Genomic DNA, 26,400 nt, shown 5'->3' on the forward strand with positions numbered 1-26,400 from the left:
GCCCATAAATCTGTTAGTCTTTAAGACATTTTGATGAATTTAGTCATTATGAACTGTAAATTTTCTTTAGTATCATGATTTTTGTTTCTGTGATAGAGGTGCCCAAAGTGCATGCCAGGGATTTCTGCAGGAAAAAAATACCAATGATCCATACATAAGTCAAATCAATTTTACTTGGATTTAAGAGGATTTTGGAACCATAGTTGGGATCAGGCAATGTGTATATATAAACAAAGAGATGGTTCAGTTTTTTTTTTTTCTTTCGTTATGGTAATGCTTTTGGTATCACAGAAAAAAAATAAATTGAAAATAGCTGCAAATTAAAACCAAAATTAAAGTAAAAGTATATGGGAAAAATATGAGTGAAAGAAGGGGCAACCTGGTCAGAATCTCAACTTAAGTGTGACTGAAATAATTAGAAAATGATACAGGAAATTGTATGGAATCAAAGAAATTTGTATGCCAATCAAAGAAAAAAAAAATAATGAAAACTGAAAAAACCCAGTCATCCTTATAGTCTTTTCTTGTGTCACTTTTCTCTGCTGCTGCCAGCTGAGTTTCTGGCTCGACCCTACCAATGTTTCTTTTCTGCTAAGACTCACCCTCTGCACAAGGGCTGAGACTGCCTGAGCATGTGGCACATTTTTTCAACAGAGCTCCCGAGTTATTTCTTTGAGGATCCAGATTGAAAACTTTTTAAAGGAATGACAAGATAATGGCTATGACTCTGAAAGTACAGCTATAATACTATAATATTCTTCCTACAGCAAGTTGCTATAGTTACAAGGGTGTAATTTGGTTATGAATTGGAGAGCAGTTGAAGCTGGGAAAAGAAGTTGTACTTGATGTCTACAGTTGAGAGGCAAAGGGGTGTACACTAGGAGAAAAACTAAGAATTATTCTCTTAACATACTCATGACATACTAAATAAAATAATTTTATCCCACTGTCCTGACATAAATGCTTATAAATTCGTACACATTTTCAGTACATGTATTCTGCTGTTATAGACACTTATCGGTAAAATCTGACCTCCCAACTTAGTTTGACAATTGGTGATATAGATTAAAAAGGTTTCCAAGAAAAACTTCCTTTTCTCTTATAGGCTGGATTAGCTTTTGTTCTTCTTCAGATCCCTGATGATCTTAAAAGGAAGGAGATGCATAGCAAGTCTTTCAGTTCTTGTAAAGCTTTTTTTTGCGTAACTATGCCAATCCTTTCCTAAATCCATTTTTATACTTCTAGGAGGTCTTTCAAAAAGCTCTGAAAGAAGCTGACTGTCCACTCCCGAGTGATCAGTTATCTTCTGACCTTTGTCCAGCGATGGAAAACTTTTTACAGTTATAACTATTCTCCTTATTCTACTCTGGGAATGATGATGCCTTTACAACTGCCATCAGATAATTGATACATTCATAACGATATTGAATAGTGTTATGCTATCAAATTACTTTGACATGAGTAACGATTGTTATAGGAAAAAGATATAATTCATGTTTCAGAAGGTTTTGAATAGTTGTGATTAAAGAATGGATAAAAAAAATTGACTTTTCTGGATTTTCACTCACTATAATTGCTGACATTTCAATAGCTTTAAAAGAAATCTAAGGACATTTTGCATCCTGATATGATGCAGGCTTAGTAGATGTGACAAACCTAAAAAGAAGGACAAAGAAAAGATGGAGGCATAGTAACAGGCTTCAAATATGTGAAAAGAAGCTGAAAAGAGAGAGTGATGATAAAATGCCTTCCCCCACTTTTGCTGAGGAAGAAGTAATGGGATTAGGTTGCAACAAGAAAGATTAAGTTGGAATACAAGGAAAACTTTCTACTGGTTAAACTGTGAAACAGGTTGCGTAAAGACATTATGAAATCTGCATTACCACCTGTGCTTTATTTTCAAGATCTTAAAATTTCTGTAGCTTTGGAAAAGGGCAGTGGACTAGCTGATTCCACCTCCTTCTCCAATCTTAATTTTCAAAAGATTCTTGGAGTCTGAGATGTAGAATGCAGGGAGGTATTGAGTAAAGGTAAGGTATTCTGGTTATATAAGAAAATTATCTACATATAGCAAAACGACTATGGATATTTGCCATACTAGGAGTGCTTAATAAAGGTGTTCCTAAGTCTTACGTATTACTTATTTTGGAATCTGTAGTATTGTTGTTACTGTGGTGTTAAAAAGCTTTCCATCGAATGCCGGTTTACTCTGTGATTGAGCCTCACTCTACTAAATTTTTGTGTCAGAAGTGTGGTGTGTTGGTTGCTGATGGGCAATAGTTTGACAATGGTCATACTTTTTTATAATTAACTATTGCAATTTTTCTTCTTAAAAATCCCTGCCTGATACCAATTAATCATTTAAATTCTGTCACTTGAACTCTCTCTTCTATACAGGGAATGAGAGTGAGAGTTTATATTCTTGGTGTATACATGATCTCTATATTCAGTAGTCCTAAAATGTGGCTTGCAGTCAAGATGTATGTACTCCAATTCCTTACAACATTTCACTGTAAAAATATCTAGTTTGAATTATTTTTATATTCGATTCATTGCTGCATTCTATACAAAAATCAGTACTAGGTTCCAAAAGCGTTTTATTTTTCATTAAAGAAAGTTCTGTGACTGTAATTTATTACAGTTAGCTGTTCTTATACTGATTAAAAATGGTTTCAGGTAGTTATGATGCCTGTGATGTGAAACAGGTAGCCAAAATATAAAATGAGATTAATTTGTTACCTTATGTTATAATATATTTTTAATTACACAGAAACATTTGCATTCTTTGTTGGAAATAAATGATATGCAGTGCACAAATTAGTAAGTCCAGACCCTGTGCGCATGATTAAGATTTGTAAGCTAAAGCCTCTGTGTGGCAAAGTGTAAAGTGATGGTTCCATCGAAGTTACCATGCAAGTTATAGCACCATTCTTGAGAGTTGGCTCAATGTGCAAGAAAGTGAGGGAAGCCAGAGGTGAATTCTGAACATGAGGGAATAGAGCACGCTGACACGGGACAGGTTTTGGGTTCCAGACAAAGCTCCAGTTCTATTTACCCCTTTTATCTGGCTGGTCTTGAGTGCAAGTGTATGAGCAGCCCTTGGAGTGCTAAATGCAGTGCTGTCAGACTGTGCCAGGAATATTCAAGCAATCAAAGTCTCTAGTTATTTAACAGAATGAGGCTCACTCACGCTCTGTATTGTGGTGAAGCTTAGGTGAGAGCTGCCCAGTTCAGCCGTGTTTGCTTCTGAGCAGGTAAAGCTATCCAGCTGTAGGAAACCTTGTAGTCTGAGATGTTGAAGGGTTGGAGGACAGATATTCCAACTCACTTTAATTCTTTTTTTTTTTTTTTTTAAATTCTGCTCAAGTCCCATTTGAGGTACAATTTTGAAGCCATGAATATAAAAATTCAGTAGTAGAAAATTAATCATTAAATATTGATGGATTTTGAAATAAATAAGAGGTCTGACTGTAGATGGGAACAGGTGCTGATTTGCTGTCTTTGTGGTTTCTCTTAGTGTTATATTTTCTTCAAGGGCTTGTTCTGTCATGTCCTACATGTCTGGGAAATATGTAATGCTTTTATGGAAATTCTAGGAAAAAATAGAGCTATATGTGTACTACAGACTGCAGCTTAAAGTAACAGGAGAAAACTGGATGGGAGATTGCTTGGAACAATTTTGTGTAATCTTGGCAGCATTTTTTAGCAATATTTTCAAACTTATTAATCATCTACTTAGTTATCAATGTTAAAAAAAATTACCCTAGCTGCTTATCATCTTGTCATTTTCTTTACGCATAGTATTTTTAAAAAATTATTCTTAAAATGTATGAGATGCCAGGAGAGAATTCTTTACAGTAACTTATGACACACACTATGAATGTATAATACATTTAATAATATGATAACGTAAGCACTTTGCTGTATTGCCATTTTTTTCATACGCTGATAACATCCCAAACAGCATTCAGCTTTCCCATAATTGTACTACCATTGCTGTTGCTTCTACAGTAGGAGTAAAACCGCGAGTACCAGCACAGCAGGAACATTATCTTTTAACTTGCACTGCTCTCTCTCTAAGCAGACTTAAAAGGCCTGGTGTTTAAGACACTGATGACCATTCTGTAACAGCCTCCTACCAGATAGGCTGTATGGGTGAAGTTTTCAAAGCAAATCTGTAGCATTTGTTTTTCCTGTATAGATCTTTATCCTTCTCTGCTATCATACAGTTGGATACTTTCAATACTCAAGGCAACAGCTTCCCCCTCATTTGATTTGTAATCATTCTGTTTGAAAATGTAAAGTTAATTTCTTACTGGAAATACAATTTTTTTTACCAGATCTTCAAACTATATTAGCTAAAGCAAACATGTTTCTAGCGAGTGTACACCATGGGGCATCTGCTGCAGCCAGGTGAGAGGTCTGGGTGCCTTTTTTTGTTCCTCCAGGACGTAGAGTGTGAAGGACAGACCAAATCCGAGCCTTTCTGCTATTCTTATAAAACATCTGTCTCTCTAAGAGCGTGCCTTGTGCAGTGTCTGTTTCTTTTGGACATTGTGTAACTCAGTACTTTTCACCTATATTTATATATGTGTGTATATGTGCATATGTCTACACATATTACTCCCTGAATTCGTTCCTCATGAATTTGGGCATCTATGCATTAGCTGTGCACCTTACATATACCTATATTAAGTGCCTCAAGAGATTCTAAAAAAAGATAGGCATCAATAAAAGTCTGTGTTGTTAGATTGGCTTTAAGGTACATTGACTTAAGTAGGGTTGACCCCGGCCATAAAATAGTTGCCTAAATATATTTGTGATTATTTCTGTTAGTTAAAAGAAAATTAAATAAAACTTATTAGTGACTTTTTGATACCTAAGATGTATCTTCAGTAGCAGGAGGAAAATCCATGTTGTTCAGATCTTGCTGCTCCAAAGAATGTGATTATTCTGCTGAGTAACTGATGTAGAGGTTTTGAGAGGCTGAAGATGGCAGAAGTCATTACCTCTGGTGTCTGTGAAAGAGAGACATGAGAAAGATGTTAAACTTATCATGGCAGCTAATTGAAAATGGTCTCCTTGGGTTTTAGGTTCTATCTAACTTTAAAAGATGTCTACTGGGTAGATTTATAGATCTTTTTTTCTCTGGCACTGTTTCTAACATTTTTACCTGTTCAGCAGTAGCAACCTTTGTAACACATTGTTGTCAGGACAGTTCATGGAGGAACTGATACTGATTTCCTTCGTTCTTTGTCTCTTCAACAGAAATACTGTTAAAAGCTACCATGGGCACGATCCAAAACAAAGTCCTGTTCCTATAGGGCAATCAGTGTGTGTTAGATATTTGGCAAAAAAAAAATCAGTTTCATTTACAAAGAGCACATGTGCTTTAGAGTGGTTTTTTTTTGTAGGCAGCACATCTAAGAAACCCCACAATTACTTTTAAGTAATCTGTAGTCCGGTCTATTAGAACACAAACATCAACTTGAACAAGATTATCCATGGAAAGCTAGAGGAGGTGTACAAAAGACAAAATAGAAACATCTAACTTTTGCTAGCAAATAATTTCAAGGTCGGTGTCCTCTTTCCCAATTTTTTTTTTCCAATTCAATGATTTATTGCTGTGTCCAAACTGAATCAGACTCCATACAATCCACACTAGATCTTAGGAAAGTTTCTTTTTTTTCCTCTCCAATTTTTTTTTATTCTGCTCTTTGATATCGATAGGCCTCTTCCTTTCTGAAGCATTTCCTAGTTTTCTACTCCTGCTTCAGGTTTTCTGCTTTTTGTCTTCTCTCTCAACCCCGACTGCTGCTCCCAATGGTTTTTACAAAGCTTGTAATTTTTATTTGCAGCCAAGAAAGTTTTCCCTCCCATCTAGAGAGTACAAAGTAACCCATAGTGCCCAGGACAATATCTTTCTACGTGCTCCCCAGCCATACTCTTAGAATATATATTCAGACACATATATGTGTGTATATACATACACAGCCCACAGTATTTGTATATTAAATTGTAATACAGCAAATTACATAATTTCACACATTAAAGGGAGCAACCTGTCTTTTCATAATTGAAAAAGTTGATAGCATGACAAGGAAAACAGTTCAGTTTCTTTTCTGAACTAAAATATGCTGTTGTCTACTTAGTTGATAGAAAGATACCTGGTAATTTCCCTTCAGACTTATTTTTCCAGGTTTCAAAAAGTTATACAAGCAATGAGGGAACAAAAACCAGCAGACTTAATTTCTCACTTCAACACTATCACTGCGTAGCATTTAAATGACCTGTAATTTGGGATTGCATAGGGCAGGTGTAGAGAAGCATCAACCTAAATATTCTGAATATGAATATTTTATGACTGTATTCGTGGCAGTAAACTTAAAAGTGGAAAAATTATTTCCCTAAGAATAATTTTATTTAGTAAATATCATAGCACAATGACGTATTTGAGTTTTAGTCTCAAAACACCCAGAGAGTAATATAACATAATATTAGGAACAAGGTGATGCTATTTTGAACAGGCAAAACCAGGCAGATGGTGTTGGCCTGAGAAACAGTTTTTGGAAGGAGAAATAAAATCTTACATTTAAAACTTCATCAAGTGTTTGGTTTTTTTTTTTCAGTAACCTGAAATCATTTTGTTCTTTTGTGATTCAGAACTTTACAAACAGATTCTGCAGCAATCCTGCCTTTTGTAAATATTTTCAGCTAAAATGGGAATTGAAGGGTTCTGTCTGTCAGGGAAGTCCCACCGCTGGCCGGTGTCCCAGACACGCGTTGGTTACTTTTCAGGGCTGTCACGAAAAGGCTGTACAATTGAGGGATTTGTTCTCTCTAACAACACGCTTAAGTATTCTAGTAATCTCTAGTTGTTGGAGGTAGTTCATGCCAATACTGAGCAGCAGGAAGGTGATAATTGTTTTGTTTTAGATGAAATTTGTAGTCTGCTTTTGAAAAAGCCTTTTTAGTGTGCTAATTTTTTTTTTTTTTTTTTTTATTTTACTGTGTGCATGACTGAGCACTGGAGCACATTGCTGAGAGAGGTTGTGAGCCTCCCTCCTTGGAGATATTCAAAAGCCTCCTGGATACTGTCCTTGGCAACCGGCTCTAGATGGTCCTACCTGAGCATGGACGTTGAACCAGATGATCTCCAGGGGTCCTTTCCAACCTCAGCTGTTCTGTATTTGAAAACAGTGCTATGTACTGAGGCATTAAAGACCAGGCATTTTGAAACTTCTATTCTTCATGCCCTGTTATCTTACAGGAATACAGCATCTGTAATACATTTTTATGGTAGCTATAGGCTCATCACATTTTGGTTCACACACCAGTCCAAAGGGAAGATAATACCTATCTCTGAAAGCCTTGCAAGAAATCTTCAAATTTATATTTAAGTTACCACTAAGCTCCAGCCTTGTCAAGTATTTGAACAGTGATTTACGAGGGATCTCTCCATTGCCTTCATATTCATTGGCTGGTTGAGATCTTCAGTATGCAGAGTTGGAATAATGTCTCATAATACCTTTTTTCTTTTTTTTTTTTTTTTTTTTTAAAGGGTTGATTTCAAGTTAACCACAGCTGGTAGTTCATGCAATTTTTTTCTAGCTCTAACTTTTTTTTGACTTCTTTCACTATCATGATTTATGATTGTATCTATGTTTCCTTAGGAATGCATGCAAAAACTGCGTGTGTTGTACAAGTAGCCTGGGGAGCTTCATACAATAATTACTTCTCTGCTCCAGTACATCATACAGAGGTAGTAAATGATATTCAATGTCCAGATAACACTAACAAGCCAAGAATACGAGTTGGTAGTAGTTGGAAAACAGGACCCTGTAGCTTTCTTACACCTGGTGTTTTTAGCACTTAGCTGAAGCTCACCTCCTCCTCTGGTGTCATGGGGGTATGGGCTCGGTGCTGCAATTAGTATGAGCAGGATAATGAGAGTTAGAAAGTTCTGGTAGGGGTCAGCTCCACTACCCCCTGTTTGCAATGATATTTTCTGTTTCAAAGTGTTTGTTCCCATACATTTCATCCTGACTCTGCCTGTGCCATGATTTGGATGCTTTTGTTCAGGGTTGTCCTTAGAGGTCAGCACTTGCGCTGTTGTGAAATGAATGAGAAGCGTGAAAAATAATCTCCATCTCTATGTAGGGTTTGGTTTATTAGTTTTTAATAGAACTATTAAAGTGATATTCAATGTTTAACTTGCTATCAGAAAAGAGGTAAGTAGGTGAGCTCTACTACTGCTGTAGACAGCTGTGAATTTGGTCTTTTATCTTCTACGGGGGAATTCTGTGTTGAAGAGATTTCTGCTCCAAAATCTTATATTTAGGGGCCTCAAGTCCTACGTAAGGCAGGACTGAGAATGAGGACAAAGAGCTTTTAACTCATCTGCAGAAAAAACCAACAGAAATGTAGAAAGCATAAATGTATCCTCGGCCAGCAGTATAAACAGTGGCAAAAGCATTTTCTTCTGCATTTTCCTAAAATAGAATTAGGAATGAACATTAACTGATGGGAATTTTGACTCTTTTAGAGAATGACACGGCAATTTGGGATACAGAGTTTTTAGACAGTTTTCCTGTTTAGCCATTTTAATATTTAGCATGTAGAGGATTGCATTTATGGAATTCACCAATGCATTAAAGATCGGGGGTTTGGGTATTCCAGCATTAGATGTCTAAAATTTTTGAGGAATTTTTATATTCAGTTAAATATTATGTTCAGTTAAATATTAAGTTGGAGATCAGTGAAAAAGAGGGTATGGCATGCTTCATACTGTCTTCAGGTACTAGAATATGAAACTAAATAAAAGAAAAAAAAATCCACTTCCAATGTTTGTTTTGTACCTTGATTTCTAAGAAACAGTGGGTCAAAAGTTCCTAGTAAAACTCTTTGATAAGAAGCTGTAATTTAAGATTATTCAGAAAAAAGGAAAGCTCACATATGGTGCTACATTCCAGCAGAAAACATGATTTTGTTTATCCTATAGAAACAAAATAACCAAAGGTTTTGAGAAATGAGGGGGCTGTCAAGAAGTCTCACTTTGCAGTAGTGGTGGTGGTTTTTTGTTGTGCTTTTTTTTTTTTTCTTTTTATCTTTAGAGTGTTGAATAGAGATAATGACACCAATTGCTCATTTTTACACAATACTCTATTATAGAATAGAGCCACTTAGTATTAACTAAAATGCTGGAATTTGTTTTTAGTAATAGATAGAGGGCTTCTTAGTACATATGAAATATAAAGAAAAGAGCACAATAAGGTATTCAAGAGAAGCTTCACATTGCTTTTTGCAGAGAGTTTGCCAGAATAAACACTCTTCTTTAAGAAGGCCTTTTTCTCCAAAGGTGATTTGAAAAATTATTTTCCTTCCTTTGGTGAATGGTGTTTATTGCCCAGTGTTCAAAACAGTCTGAATACTGAGTGAATAAAATGGCTGTACTTGGGTTTAGTTATGAACTTAAATTCACTCCAATCAAAGTGTATTGCAAATAAGTCCTCTACTATTAAAGCAGAAGAAAAGTGGATTACCATAAGAAAAACTTAGTTGAGGAACTTGGGAAAAGACATTTTTAACTAATTACTGTTCCAGTTATTTTTTGACTGCCAAGCAAAATGTGCTAAGTAAACTTTTCAGTATGCTATTAATTGTTGCGTATGCATATAATTTTCTTTTGCTTTTTTGTAGATTAACTTGTATTATAAAGTATGACTTCTAGCATAACTAATTGTAAACTAAAAGCAAAACCTCAACTATAGCTACGAACCTTTTTATAGATACATTTGTATTCCGTAACCTACTTCTACTCAGAATAATCCTAGGTAAAGGACCTGGAGTTATACTTCAAGTAAAATGTCATTGTCACACTGTGTTTAGATGTCTGTAATTTTATGGGAGGAAAAAAAATAGAAGAAACAACTGTTGAAAGCAACATTCCTCATGGTTAACCGCCAGAGAGAGATTACTTGGGTGGCTGTGAGACTTCATAAGGTTTTGACAGGATATCTGTTTGGTATATTTAATCTTTTTGGTGATTTTCCCTAATTACATACAGAAGACTTATAAACATGCTGTCAAGCACTGAAAAACCCAGATTTTTAAGCTAGTGCTTAATTCCCTAAATTTGATTTTACTTACTAAGTCAGGATATGTGCTCATTGCAAAGGGATCCCCACAGTGGGATGGGGAGAGCATAGGAAGAGCAGAAGTGAGAAAATTCATGGGTTTGAGGTAAGGACAGTGTAACAAGGGAAGAAAAAAAGGGGGAAAAAACCAAACAAAGTGAAGGCAGTCACTCACCACCTTCCCGCAGGTAGACCGATGCCCAGCTAGTCTCCGAGTGATGGCTGTCTCCCAGACCACTATTAGCATCTTAACCTGAGAACTGAGAATTCAGGCATCCTTTAGTTGATCACCACTTACTACTTTTATAGATACTAAAGAGATACAGCAGGTTGATTTATATTATATACCTTTATCTCTGTGCTTATTTTATCTTTTCGCAAGGATTAATGACAATTCTATTGCTTCCACTGATGTGGTGATTAAGTCCTCCTGTATGTTATTGTGTAACATAGTTTTTGGCACTGATGAATGAGTTGCTGTTGCTGTGCATTCTTATTTTTGTGTTTTTCAGGTTTACATGCTATAAATCTAACAAGTATTTATAAAATGTATTTCTGTTGTGCTGTCTGAGCTGTGCATCAAGATGTTCACTTTCCTAATGAAATTTGTAAAGTCACTGGTTTCCGAAAGATGTTCCCAGAGGAGATACATCCCAGGGCATGATTTAGAAACTTTCAGCTGACCAGAAATATAGTGATGTAGTCTGCCTCTTAGAAGCAGACGTATTTTACCTTGTATTGAAAGAGATGTCAGGAGCCCAATTAGCTACAGTGTATAGCTGAGAAGATGCTAGCCTTCGATTGCAGGTTGGTGGTTGTAAATTGAAGATGACATTTTCTAGAATAACTGTTACTTGATCCTCAAATAAACATTTGACTGCAGCCAGAGTCGTCTTCTCCCAAATGCAATAGAAAAAAAAAAAAAGTAGGCATTTCATTTGTTTGTAATTACTGAGTCTACCCTTCTAGATATTTCTAGGTGCTGAGAAGCTCTCGTTCTCTCTCTTTTTACTGCAACCACTCACAACTTCCCCATTAGTCTCATAGTTTTAAATGCGGAGACATCTGCAGTCAGTCAGAAATTCCAGCATCTCTGTCTGTAAATCTTGAAAATTCCACAAATATGCCTCCTGACAAGTGTTCAGTCTGACATGTAACATGCAGCATGGTATCTGCCATCATTGATTGCAGTTTTACAGCCTAAAAGAATTTAATTTCCTTTTTTTTTTTTTTTTTTTTTTTTTTAAATTTGGTTATGTGTCCATCAGTTTAAATTAGATCAGAGACTGCATATCAGTCAGAGAAGTGTGCCAGGACCTCCCACTGTAACAGGGACCATGGCATTACCCATTTGAATCCTTAGACATGAATATGCCACCAGGACAGAAGAGTCAAGATGTGGTCATTGTGCATTGAAATGGTCATCCCTTTCCTGAAGAGGTCTTGGAACCCCCTACAGGCTGTTGAGAAAATAGCTTTTGAAGCATCAAGCAACTCATTTTCCAACTGGTAGAATGAAGATTCTCAAAAAAAACTCTTGTAATGCCATTTCTGTTTGATTGCAGTTGATTTTCTGAGTGGTAAATGCAATGCCTTACAATGGCAGGCCACATTCATTATATAAGGAAAAAAAAAAGCTTCACTCACAACTGAATGCATTAAAAATCAGTCATATTTTGTACCTCCTAATGGCTAACACAGGGAAATTATTTGCTGACTTCTTTACATTTTGTGGTGTTTTTGTCTCATAAATTGTGTAAGGCATTTCTCTTTGGGCTTTTACTCTGAATGACCAAATATACACAAATAGTTGCAATCACCAGTTGTTGATTTCAGTTGTTTTTCACCTTAGATTGGAACTTTTTTTTTGACATTTAAAGCCACTATGAATAGCTACTGAGTGGTTTTAAATTGTTTTGCTTTTCGTACTGCCTTATAATAATCTTTATTTTTTTTTTCTGTTATAATTTAGGAAGTTATACGTTTGCTTAGAGAGAGGGGAAAAATAGCAGTGTTTTGATGAAAGGAGGCTTTTGGCCAAAATTTTCAAGTAGAGAAGCTGCTGTCTTTTTCAAGAAAATTTAAAAAAACACAATTTTAAAAAACTGTTCTAAGCCTTTGGTGTCTGAAAAAGTCTTCTTAAACACATCTCATATTGGACATGCAAAGACGGAGGCATCCAAAATCATCAGTTTGTGTTTTTCCTTTAAAAAAGAACACAAACAACAACCCCCCCCGTTTTAGTTTTTACTAAACCTAGTAAAATTTTTAGTCTGCCAGATCTGAAATTAATTCTTTAAGTAATTCTAATTTTATCTTATGTTTTCATGTGAGAGGCCTCTTCACAAACAAGAAAACTAAGAGTAATTTAAGGAATAATATTTTAATCTAGTAGCTATGTGAAAGAAGCATCACTTTAAATGCTTGCATGCTTAAAGGACTCTGCTATACATCAGATACAGAATTTAGTTTTTGACTTGAACTCACAAAACCTGCACTTGAACCCACTGTAAAATTTGTAGGCTATTTATTTCTTAATAACATATCATATTATATTTAAAAATGAAAACAATAAGTGGAAAGAATGAAAAGGAAACTGATAAGTAGGACATGTTAAATTTATCTCCAAATAAAGTGCTCTTAGTAATGTTTTCACATGAAATTTATCAGTTTTATATGTTCAAAGTAAGTCTAAAAGTTTCAGTTTTTCATGCAGATTAACACGGAGAAAATAAAATCGGTGATACTTAGTTCATGAGTTCTCATGGAAATGTTTTGGTTTGGCATGCTTTTTTGGTAGAAAATACATTTCTTGAATGATCCCCAAAGCAAGATGTAAAAATACTGTACTATAGTTCAGTATTGACATGAAAGAGTCAGGCACAGCAAGACTCTTGTTAATTGTTCAAGGTTCTATTCAGTTCATAACAAGAAAAAAAAAAATACCCTGTCTTTCAGTGTTAATCTTCTGTGTTTCTTTTTCATTATCTAATTGTATAAAAGAAAATTATGGTTTTCCAATCTGTCTTTATAATGTTAGTCACTGATGTTTAAAGACAGATTTAGTATGATTGCTTGAGAAGTATTCATTACAAACAAACAAACAAAAATCAGTTCACTTTTCAGGATGAATACTTTAAACAGAAGAAATAATGAAGTACAAACACTGGAGAGCTATTTTGCCAAAGTATAAACGCAGTTTAAGAATAAATACAAGCCTTTAAATGGAGAAGGTTGCCATAGGATTGTGTTGGTGTACCCAAAGTAAATTTTGTTTTCTGCAACAGAAATACAGCCTGTTTGTTGTTTTCCAGATTTGTTTTGGGTTTTTTAGAATAAATAGCCTCCTTCAGGAATGTATGTGTCAGTCCAAAAGTGAAGGAAACTTCACTTGTGATTTCCAGATTGTTTGACTGAGTGACACAATATTGCTTTCTAGGAAAAAAGTAATTGTCTTTCAAATTGTCTGTATTTTTCTGTGACTATAAATTCCAGAAAAAAAGTTAAATGACATTCAGGCTTGGGTGAATTGCTTTTTTGGAACAGGAAGTGGCTATGGACAAGAGCATTTCTGTAACCGCCACGTGACCCTCTAAAGTGGGGAGGAAGAGCAGAGGGCAGGCTGAAATGCAGTCTGAGAGAACAAATTTGGTGCCTGTTGAAAAAAATGCTATGTTGTGAGGAGTGTCTTAATTTTACAAAAATGGCTGTCTGGGTGATTTGGCATATTTACCTTTTCCAGAACAAATTTATATCCAGTATTGATCTGGTAAAATGATTCTCTAATTTTTATTAATATTGGGAATAGCTGACCTTGCTTTAAATGATATGTACATGATATATTTGCTTTGGGTGGTTTACAAAATTCCTGTATATCCTGTATATCCAGATTCTACATCCTGGCTATATAAATCCTAAAACTATATCTGTTCCTTTCCCCTTTTCTCTCTCTGGCAAGTTACAGCATCTCTCAGTCCTTAGTACTCTGTCAATACACATAGATGTTTTTTTGTCTTTTTTGTACTGTTATTGAACTATGAAAAAAAATTAGTTTGAGACCAAAGAAAAATAAATCACAAACCAAAAAGGATGAAAATAAAATTAGCCATATATGTGCTAATTAGTCTAATAAGACTGGCTTATCATGAAGGTTAATTGTGCCACTATAAAATGACAGTTGCACTTGACCCGCCTGTACTTTTGCAGTGCTTGCTAGAAGAGAGTAGTACTTTCTAATACCAATATTTTTTTTTTAAACACTTATTTTTATTGCTTGTTGCTTCATAGAAGTTATTTAGCTTAATTTTAATGCTACTCAATTAGTGATATTGCATAAGTGGTGTTGTGCACATTTGTTTGCTTTTACATTTTACATCCCAAGAGGATGGGGCCAGTCTTTTTTCAGTGGTGCCCAGTGACAGGACAAGAGATAATGGACACAAACTTGAGCATTGGAAGTTCCATCTAAACACGAGGAGGAACTTCTTTACTTTGAGGGTGGCAGAGCCCTGGAACAGGCTGCCCAGAGAGGTGGTGGAGTCTCTGTCTCTGGAGATGTTCAAAACCCACCTGGACACGTTCCTGTGCAACCTGCTCTGGGTGGACCTGCTCTGGCAGGGGATTGGACTAGATGGTCTCCAGAGGTCCCTTCCAATCCCTTACCATTCTGTGATTCTGTGATTATCTGTCTCAAAGGCTGAATGGATGTATTTCCTATAAAAGTAATTTTTGAATGCTAGAAGAGTATTAGGAGCTTCCAGTTGAGTATACATTTCTAGGAAAATAAGTGACTAGACAGTTTTGTAATATTAATAATGAAGAAAATTGTTTCAGAAGGGCAATTCTCATATGAGTAGACTAATGGATTCTGTAAGTGAACATTTACAGTGAAATTGAGCATTACACTGTTATATCTAATCTATGTTTATTCTTGCTATTTCATACTTAGCCTAAATGCATGAGAAAGCCCATGTCTCCTTTTTAAGACACATATACAATGTACATGTTTTTTATACAACATATATGTGTTTTGATGTGTATGGAGTTTTTTTTGTTACATATGTATTTTATGTTTTTTAATACAACTTACGACTTGCACATTACCAAAATTAAGGGAGTGCACCTCAATATTTAATAGCTTTCTCATAGCTTTCCTTTTAAAAAAAATGAGCAAGGTGTATTCAAGGAATTATCTGTGTGCAGCTACTGGTTTAGTAATCTTTGAAGTAAGCAAACATATGAAGTTAAAGTACCACTTGTAGTGAGCTCTGCTTGAGAAAAAAATTGCTCTTGCAGCTATACGTTGGAGATGGGGGCTAAGCAATAAGTGTTTTTAAATTCAATTGTCTAAAATGCATACTTCATGGAAGTAGCGATGGGTATTCTTTTGTTGTCAGCATCAGCAAGAACATTTATATGCTGAGCTAGCAACTCAGAATCAATCATGCTGTGGGTTTATTATTTAATAAATTCTATAGGGTTGTGATTTTACAGCATGGTTTTACTCTACTGGATTATATTGTTTTCATATAATCTTTCTGTTCTACTTGGAATCTGCATGTTGTAAAAAAGGTAGTGTGTGAACTGCTATTTCCCTAAAAATAGAGTAGAAATTGCCAGGGTGGTGTGTTTTGTTTTTTGGGGTTTTTTGTTTGTTTGTTTGGGGTTTTTTTGTTTGTTTTTAAATCTCTAATGCCATTATTTCAGTTAATATGTAAAAATTGCATGACAAAAATAGATAAAAAATTATATAGTTTAGGCAGATTTATTATTGTAAATCATAGATTGATTATTTATTTAAAGTAGCTAAAGATTGATAAAATGTTTGCATGGTAGTTAAGTATTTAAAATTATTTTTAAAAAAAAAAAAAAAAAAAAAGCATGTGTTTATGATGTAACCCCAAGTTGGAGAGGAGAGCATACAGTAGTATGGGAAGCCTCTTGAAGTTGGGCTGAACTCGCTGTTTCTGTCCGTATGAGCGGCACAGAGTACATGTGCACTTACAGTACTGCAGTAGGTCACCCTCACAGTAAAAAAGTGTTTTCTTCTGTTTTGATGGAATTTCCTGGGTTTTAATTTGTGGCCGTTGCCTCTTGTTCTGTCAGTGGGCACTACTAAGAGTCTGGTTCCCTCCTATCAGGTATTTATACACTTTGATAAGATCCTCCTGAGACTTCTCTTCTCCAGGCTGAATCCCAGCTCTCTCAGCCTCTCGAAATACAAAAGATGCTCCAGTCCCTTAATCACCTTTGGGTCGTCTTATGTTTTGGTTTCATTGCTGAGTTCATTGTCATGGAGTATATACAAACCAAAGCAGGGCAGGAGGGGGATGACTGGGAGATTTGTTGCAAAAGTCCACTCATTATGTACGCTAAAATACGTGATATTAATGAGATGTTACCATTAAATATTGCCAGTCAACCTGGGGTATTATTTCCAGCATCTACAGAGGATTGAATTGCTAAGATGTATCTATACCTAGAACACAAAAGTGATCAGAATTCATTATTAAAGCTCAGCCTGGAGGCAGTTTATATAAATTTCTGTACTTAATTCATGTTTCTCAGTCACGATGGGAGTGAATGAATGTTTCCAAAATACTGCATCTAATGTTTCTGGTCTTACTTGCAAGAAGAATTTTTGTAGTTTATATGGTTTTTTTTAAATATACGTATCATATAGTTTATATAAATTTTGAAATTTGATTTGAAGAATGTACGCATGTATGTATGGGCAGGAATTTGCAATATGAAATAAAGTCACCATCAGGGTTGTACAATATATTTTGAAGTAAAATATATCTCTGTGTCTGTATTCTGTGCCTGAGGTTTTCACACACAAAATTATGACAATTCTAATTCTCGTCTTGTGTCTTAAAGTGAAATATGAGCATCAATAACAAGTTTTCTGTATTTCATGTACTGCAATTTATTTTGGAGGGTGTAAGGCTAATGATAATTCTTGCCTAATAGAAGGTTCTGAAATTCAGCAGAAACTGGCATTTATTTTGATTCTTAAGTTTGTCTTATAATTAAAAACATTGTGTGAATTATGAAATAGAGAATGACGTATGTACTTCTTCCCCATGAAGGAAAAGGAGCCATGGTATACTATCAGTCCCTGTTGTATCCTAGAGGAGTGATTATCTCATTGCAGATAGATTACATTGCCTGGAAAATACTTACTATTATTTAAAATCAGTAATGTTTTGGGATATACTTTTTTTTTTTTTAAATGAAAGATAAAAGAGTTTTTAAAGGTGCCTGTTTTTTTACTTCTGGGATATTGTTGTTAACCATAACTGTAGTATTAACTCCGCCTTTGTTCAAATAGTTTCAAAGCTTTCTTTTTGTTTGTTTTTCTCAAGAGCAAGAGTTCCAGTTATATTAGACATTTTACCAAACAGCTGCAATAATACTTTCTTTAATTAGACATTTGAAACTAATGGGATTTTGCCATTGGTCAGTATTTCACCTTTGTATAGAAAAGATGTATTGTTAATAATTTTCTGTATTGCGCATTTAAATGGTAGACTTTAATGGCTATTCTCAAACTGCTATTATTTAAGGTGTGGAGGAAAACCCCTAATGACACATGCATAGTTTTTAACTCTACAGAAAGTAAACTAAACGATGTGCTAGTGAAATGTTCATCTAAGGAGCTTATAATTGAAGTAGTAATATTTTTTTTTAATACAGCTTGTAGGAAATGTGTTTATGATGAAGTATTAAAATCTGTGAAAATTCCTTTAGTTATAAACTATGGGTGAATAAATCTCACTCTTCTGTTTTGATTTTATAGCTTGCACGTGCAGTGGACATGCAAATATTTGTCACATGCAAACAGGAAAATGTTTCTGCACAACTAAGGGAATCAAAGGAGACCAGTGTCAACTGTGAGTACAATTACGTGTAGCCCAAAGTTATTGCAATTCATGCCTAGTGTATAATCACTTTTTTCCTTTTTTGTGTTTTCTTTTTGTATCTGGATTTTGTGATTGACCTGACAATGTTTTACTGATAAATCTAGTGTTCTCTATGTTTCTGAGGAAACTGAATATTAATTACTCTTTTGTTAGTAATATTTTTGCAGACACTACAGATTTTAAAAATGTCCTGTAAAAAAAAAAAAAAAAGTACCTAGAGAATTACCTGTAGTTGTCTTCCTTTTTTTTTAGGATTTCTAAATGTTATTGTCAGTAAAAAATGTCTGCAAAATTGGTAACTATATTCAGTACATTTGTCACATATCTTGATTAGAATCTATAGTGATTAGATTTTTAGCGTCTTGGAAACATACTAAGGTGCACAGAGCTTTAGATGTTTTCCCATATCATTAAATATAGAAAAGATGGAAAACGTAGACCTGTCATGGAAAGTAAAATTAGTGTGTCTTGTTTTGTGCTAGAAGAGCTTATTGTGTTTGGTTAGAGGAACAGTTCACAACACACTAAAGTTAACTATGAGTAGCCTTATATTATATTACAGAGATGCTTCTTATATTTGGAGATGTTTCTTTCAGTTCTTTCTATCCTGTACACTGCATTATCCAATTGGAACTTTATTCCTTTCACAATTATAGTTACTTTAAATAGTATCTGGCCGCAAAATTGTCTTAGTAATGTTGGTTGCAACTGGGGAAAAGGCATAAATACAGCTTATTCCTCTCCAGCAGGGAGAGGTGCCGGAAGGTAATGTTCTGCTGGCCACAAGGTGTATTTTTTCACTGGATTTGGGGATTCATCTTTGATACACTTAATTGAACTGGCTTGAATCCTACCCTTAACGCTTTGCTTGATAAATAGTCAAGAAACAAAAATATCTGATCCAGAGGTGATGTGTATATTCATGAGAGAGCTGTGCTGGCAGGTTGTACTGTTGCAGTGGTACCTCTGGGACTTCTTGTCTAGCTAGGACATCTCATCCTGAGAGTCTCCAATTAATCTTGGTTTCCCTAAATGATGAATTTTTATCATGACAAAAGCTGAAGAGTGATAATACCTTTAAACTCTGAATTAAGTCTTCACTGAGAAGTTTTCTTTCCCTCTTTTTGTGTCCAAACACTTATCAGTTCTAGAAGTTAATGGGAGGTTTGATTACCAGGGTGTTACAGACAAATGTTGATGCCATTCTACCTATTTACAAAGGAGAGGAGGGGGCGGAAATCTACTCCTGTGTGTGTTGTAACACTTGAACTATGGGAAACAGTTTCTTTGCTCATAATTCCAATCCTCTGCCGACTACCATTGAGCCTCAGGTGCTCTTTATAGACCTTTTCCCCAGTCTGTATTTAACAAACCTATTTTTCTATTGCTTTCCCTTTGTCTCGTGTCCATTTCATCATCGTTTTCTTGGCTCTGATTTGGAATTTTTGTCTCATATGATTGGTTGTGCTGCTCAACTGTATCAGTCTGCTGTCCTGAGCTTATGTCTGTCGTATAAGGTTCTTTTATCCCATTTACTGGACTAAAAAAGAAAAGGTTGTTCTGATGGTGGATTTTCTTGTCAAGAGTCACAGCAATTCCAAAAAATGGAGGAAATGGAGATTTAAATTTTGAATTTTCCAGAGTATATTTGGAATTGCAATTTCACACTGAAATCCCTGGTTTTGTCATATGTAATACATTCCCCTTTCCAGATTCTTACATAGACCAAAGGCTTATCTAGGGCAAGTTGTTGTGTTAAAGTGTTTGGTATTCCAAATGGTTTCTTTTGGATGAAATAAACTCTGCAGAGCAGCCATTTTCAAATTGGTTATGGCTGTGATCACATTTCAGATTGTGAGCTTTACATCTGTTGGGTTCATAGACACAAATATTAGCATAAAAATTGAATTTCTGCTCTTAAGTCCTTTCCTAACTCTGTTGTTTAAAAAAATATTTTTTTTTTTTAAAAAGGCTATGTAGACTCTCCAGTTTATGACAGCACATGTAGAAAGAGACCAGTTCCAGTTATAGACACTTTGAACATATTAGGAGACTACCCGGATAAAATCTGAGTACTGAAGACTCATTATAAGATCACTGGATATCCTGAGGAAAGCTGATAACCACAAATTTAGAGTTTTAGTACGTGTCATCAGATGATACACTTAAGAGTTGTCATTTTACTCTGATGCTTGGTTTGGGAGAGTGATCCATTCCTGTATGGAAGTTTCAGTCGAATGTTGGTTTTTAGTTATTTCCCTTAGAACATCAGGAGATGAAGAATATAAAAAATAGGTCACTCCTGAATCAAGTTCTATACCGCCATCTAATATGTAAACCTCGTATCAATAATGCGAACTTGATCAGATTTGTATTTTGTTTAAAAACATAGAAAACTATATTCTCTGTAAAAATTATCCTTACACTCAAAACCTGGTTTGAAAGTATCATATGATATTGTCAAAATACATATGCAGTCATTATCTAGTTGATAAGGGCTATTATAAATCAGCTGAATGCTTTACTTGTATTTATTACTTTATTACATTCTGTATAAGTCATCTGTAACTTGATTCAAAATGTGAATACTGTTCTCCATAGCTCTGGATAAAAATTGTTTTTTGCCACTCGTTAGATAGGCTGTTGTGCAATCTCAGCAGCCAACCTATAACCCTGTGATTTCTGAAATAAGGATTTCTGTGAAAATTCCAGACTCTAGCTGTTCAGTGTGAAATTTAGATTTATATTCCTGTCAAGAATCCTATTGATTAGAAAGTCATAGCTGCAGGGTTGTATGTTATCTCCCTCCCTCCATCTCTTCCTCCTTCTCTCTGATGCTTTTATATCTGCCCATCATGTGTAGTACACACCATGCCTTTGGGACACCGTTTTTAGGAAATCAAGGAAACTTTACAGCACTTCACCCCGCCCCTTACTTGTTATTATCGCAGCTAGCTATTTATGTTTTTATGCAGGATCATCTTTATTTTTTTCTTATTTTTTATTTTTATATATTTTTTAGTCTACCCATCTCTCAGTTATATTATTTTCTGATTTGTGTTGTTGGATAACTGGAAGCATAGTCGTATTTTAAATCAATATTAGTCTTCTAAAGCAGCGTTGAGCATACATTTACATTCTACTTTTCAATGTTTCTTTAATGACACATGATAACATTTTTTTCCAAAAAGAAATATTTTTCTTTCCTGTAAGGTAGTTTCAGTTGGTAAAAACCTGTAATACTCTCCTAGTGAAGAGGAACTGATTAGAATGGTTTGATTAGTTAAAGTAACTAGACTGTAAAACAATAAAAATAGATACTAATAAAAATAGTTATATTTTTGCCCTTAATTTTAATAACAAAATGTGCCATTGAAAGTAACAGGAAAATCATATTACTTAAAAGGTACTTTTAGGTGAAAACTATTACTTTAAGGTAATTTTCTTTAATTTTCTGTAATATTTGATTTGCTAGCTGCTCATTTTATTCCCTCATAAAATTTTGTCTACAGTCATTTTAAAATTTCCATAGGTTTCAGTGTATCCATATGCAGGATTGTATACACAGATAAATTTTCAGGAATAGGCCTTAAGAAATATAAGCAATATGCTAAGGCGATGTTTCAAAGTTCATATTCTGATATTAAATGGACTTTTACTGGATACAAGGAAGAAAAAGATGAAAATTACAGAATTAACTGAGAAGTTAAATAATTATTTGAGAAGTTTCAATGTGTCTGGTATTTTTTAAGAGCCAGCCTTCACTTGGAGATGTGCCTGTAGTTTTTGTCATCCCTTGTAAATCTGGACAAATTTTGAGTTTCTGGAAAGGTAACAGGGTTACAAATACTTGGTGGAAATAAAGTTTCATAGGAAATTTTTCAAATTGTCAGGTTTTACTGGATGTACTGTAACATTTATTGCACTGTACTTCCCAGTTACAGCCATTGCTGGAGTTTTGGGGGAAGGAAATCAATCTCTCCTCTTAAGTACTTTCCACTGTGGCAGATTTTAGGCTATTGGACTTGTCCCGTTGGTATTGAATGGTGGGCAGGTTAGATATCATAGAATCATAGAATTGTCTGGGTTGGAAGGGACCTTTCAGATCATCGAGTCCAACCATCAACCTAACACTGACAAAACCATCACTAAATTGTGTCCCTCAGCACCACGTCTATCTATCTTTTAAATCGTGTTAGGGTATCCAAGTTCTGAGGCATAAATCATAATAATAATTACTTTATCTGGGAAACATTAAAATGTTGAGAACGTCTGAGGTGGTGTGTAAAAAAAGATCTACCAGAAAACAATGTAAGAACTGGGCAAAAATTGGGCTTCAGGACTTCTGTAATGGAGAACTGCTAGGTGGAACTAAACAATGGGGAAAATAAGTCCTCATTTCTAATACCATATTTCATATAGTTGTAAGAAGGATAAATTTTAGAGAATTAAATGTATAGATTCAGGGTATTCTGGAATGAAACAGTAATATTTTGCTCATTTAAATTCTAATAAATATTCAGACAATTAATTTCTTAGTCATACTGTTATTTCTTCTGAAGAGGTAGAAGAAATACTATTTTATTTATAAAAATATACCCTGTTTATTTTGTTAAGTCTTCACTGTATGCAAGCTTAAAAAAGCTATTTAATAATGTAAGGATCTGTGCATAAATAATAAGCACTTATTAATAGTCTGATTTACATAAGAATAAGATTTTAAAATATCCAGCTGTCCTCTTCTGCATAATTCCCCTTCATAGAATGGTATAATTCCTCTTACCAGATGGAAAGGCAGGTAAAAATATACTGGGTTATGAGTCAAATTCACCATTCTGTTGATATCACTGCAGCTCATTTGCTGATAACAGAGTAAATCTGTTTCCTGTTGTTTCCTCTCAGAGCTCTGCTTTCTGCTTTCCAGTAGGGTGAAAATTGACTGCAATCATATAACAAATTCACTTTATTAGAACTTCCTTTAGCAAAGACACACACACAAACTTAAAAAAAACAAACAAAACCAACCCAGGGAGATTCTAATTGCTGGAAGTTTAATAAAAATAACTTCTATTGAAGAATTTCTTTTTCCTCATAGAGGGTGGAGTCCATTTAATACTAGTTACCAGGGTGATCTGTGCTTTTCTAAAGTGAAGTTAAAAAGTATAATATTTAGTGTTTTAAAATACTAGAGGAAACTGTATTTTAATTTTTTTTCTTTTTTGAGGATCTTTTCTTTCCTTTTTCTGTCATTTGGGCATATTCCGCCATTAGTTTTATGTATTTGGTTGTACTTGACATGAGTTGTTTTCTCCTTGTTCATGCTGAATCCATTCCTTGAGTTTTCTGTTTAACAGAACCCTTTGACGTGCCTGTACATGTTGCTCCACTAGCTATGATGCAAGAATTCCAGCAAAATCTGGCATGTAGATCTAGGTGGGTTTAGTGACTGCCCTCTTCTTATTTAAGTGTCTGAAAATTTTAGCTTGCTTCTGTAAGGATAGGTTCAAGCTCTCAGCTAGTTCTTGAAGAACTAGATCGTTAAGTTGCTAAGGAGAACAATGAAATAAAACTCCCGCTTCAACATTAAATATATGTTGTAAATGTACTAATTTTCTGCTCTACAATGTAGTGATTATTGCCAGATCTATCAAGGACTTGAGATACTTTTTTTTTCCTTTAATTCATGTTTCTGTCATCAATCATTTTTGCTTAAATTGCAGCTTTCATTTAAACAATATGTCTAATACCAAAGCTTCAGAACATGACCCAAATGCACTCTAATGGCTTAAACACTCAGAAGGCACTTGAAACATTTGAGATAGGATTTTAATCTAAAATTTGAAGAAAAATAATATTTCTGATTTGCCATGGGGCTTGTGCAGTCTTTTTTTAAAATAGGTTTTGGCAGTATTGTATGTCACTATCAGCCTTTTTGTTGATTTTTTTTCGTACTGCAGTAGGCTCACTTTCTCTTCTTTGGTATATTCAGTATATGATATGTAAAGTTCATGAGGCTCTCTGGGACCTTTCAGAGTTGCAGGCTGCCTGTAAATGTGAAACAACACTTTTTCACTCAGGAAATTGCCCAACTTTGTAAAAATAGAGAAGAGCTGAAGTTTGAATGTCCTGTGTTCTCAGTGCAGAAATGAGAAGGAACTAGTGGCTGAGGGAGCAGCTGGAAGCGTCTTGCCGAGATTTTCGTATAGTGGTACTGCATTGTGGGTCAGTTGTGAATGTGTTAAATCTGGAGAACACGGCGATATTGGTATTGCAGTGTAGAACTAGGTATGTTAGCAAGATGTCTCTTGCCAAGAGCTGCATTAAAAATGATGTTCTATTCCAATGAAATACACCTTTTATCATTCTGAGTTCGGTACTAATTTGTCTGGAAAATGGGGAACAGTTTGGGTGCGAGGGTTTCTGTTTCACGAGAATAAAATAATTTTGCTGTTGGCTTCTAAGTTAGGCTCTTGCAGAACTGACTGTATGCACATAAATAAGTATGTCCTTTGGTTTGGCAAACAGAGCAGAATCTACTCACCATTGGGCTCCAGTTGTTCTCTTAAGGCTTTTTATATTCATTGTTTCCTCTCCAGGCTACCTCCAAAAATACAAACTGCAGAGCACAACACACTTTCTTTTACAACTTTCCAGACACTCCAGGCTGTAAAATAGGAATGCAAGCAGTGTACCTGTCTCTTGTGCCCAGCTGGTTTACGTTAGTATGTGTTCCGAATATAGATTTAATTAAGTAATATCTTTTTTGTTTTCTATTTGAAAAATATGTGGTGCTGGATTTTCTTTCAACGTAAGTGAATCAAAATACCTTGGTTTTAAAAATGGTTCCTCCTATGCCATGGCCATGCCATTTGGTGATTGGCATTTGAATAATCTATTTTGCTTAGTGCAGGATGTATCAGCAAAGCAGTGGAACAGGGCAGGCTGCCTGAGCCTCTCACAGATGGTACGCCACTGAGACCTGTTTTGAATTCCAGCAGACAGGATGCATTTGTTATAAAGCAAACCTCTTTTATAAAAAGTGCTGGTAATTTTTGGTGTTAAGTGTTGCTATAATTCCAATTGTCTAGGGATGTGTAGGTAAGGTAATGCTGCTATGTATTAATTATAATAGAGTAGCCCAGCTAACAAGAATAGACAAACTTGCAAGTTCTTTAGGTCTGAAACAGACTCGTAAAGAATTAAAGCTAAATATAAGCTAAAGACAATTATTTTGCCTTTAATTAGGTATGTATTGAGTCTGGACTGGGATGAATTTAGGGGTGGGAGTGGGTTACTCTTATGCAGGAAAAACAGAAACAGGGGTAGCCTGTGCGACATGAAAGAGTTACTGGGAAGAGGAGAGGAGAGGAAGGGAGGTTATGACAGCCATAAAACTGCTTTACTATTGAGTCTGATTTTTTGTTATCCAGCAAAGTTGTGACCTTAGCTTCTGTGCTTGGTTTTAGAAAATGTTTAAGAGATTTTGAGGCTGTTCCCATACAGCTAAGGAGGGGGCAAAGGGCCTTGTGGCTTGGGCTGGCTTACATCTTGCCTAGGGCTAACTTTAAAGCAGAATTGCACATATCTGTGTAGCACAGTGCTTCTCCTTAGTCTAAGACAGGATCACAATAGGTTGCAAAGACTTAAAATTTAAGGGCTTTTTCCTCCGGTTCAAGCTGTTGAAAATGATGTCGGGGCTGTGCTGCATGGCATCCTTTAGGGTCTGCAATGAAGGCGTCTGAGATTGCTTCCTTGTGGCCAGGACCAGAACTACAGTGAAGAGCTAGCGAGGCTGAGGCTTATGAAAAATAATATAAGCCAAAATCCATACGAACAACTCTTTTTCTAAAGCAGTCAGCCCAGTGGGAGAGGTCCATGCAGTCGCACCATCTCTTGGCACTGCTTTGAGAAGATGTAAAAGGAGACTGGAGCATTTCTTGTAAGACAGCCAGCATAAAGTGTTCAGATTCCAGAAAAAACTTGGAGGTTGCTGACAATGGAGATCAGCTTCTTTTCCACATGCAGTTCTACCAGCCAGTTTTCTATCCTAATCTGCATGAACCAAATACCCCCATAGCCTATTATTTCTGTCCAGATGAGATGCTCGGGTCCCCACAAATCATAAATACATCCAGTTTGAGTATCATGGTTACTACCTCTGTTAACTGTTAATATAATTATTCTGTTCTTTTCATGCTGCTGTGGTTGGATTATAAACTGTTATTGTTCACAGGAGCCATAACTAATCTCACAGATCATAAATTGCCATGTATAGGATAACATCTGTGAGTTACTCTAGCAGAGAACTTTTTACCACTCCTTATTAAAGGACTTCTGTG

At 35.2% G+C, this 26,400-nt stretch overlaps 1 protein-coding gene across 1 annotated transcript in view; it reads left to right on the top strand.

The window, feature by feature from the left end:
- Window positions 1–26,400, top strand: part of ATRNL1 (attractin like 1) — a 509,295-nt gene that overhangs the window by 137,017 nt on the left and 345,878 nt on the right. The window contains exon 20 of the mRNA XM_074158859.1: window positions 17,938–18,031. Within this exon, the coding sequence (XP_074014960.1) occupies window positions 17,938–18,031 (94 nt within the window). The remainder of the gene's footprint in view (window positions 1–17,937; window positions 18,032–26,400) is intronic.

The sequence above is a fragment of the Numenius arquata genome, chromosome 15 (genome assembly GCF_964106895.1).
Source record: "Numenius arquata chromosome 15, bNumArq3.hap1.1, whole genome shotgun sequence".
In the NCBI taxonomy this organism is placed as follows: Eukaryota; Metazoa; Chordata; class Aves; order Charadriiformes; family Scolopacidae; genus Numenius; species Numenius arquata.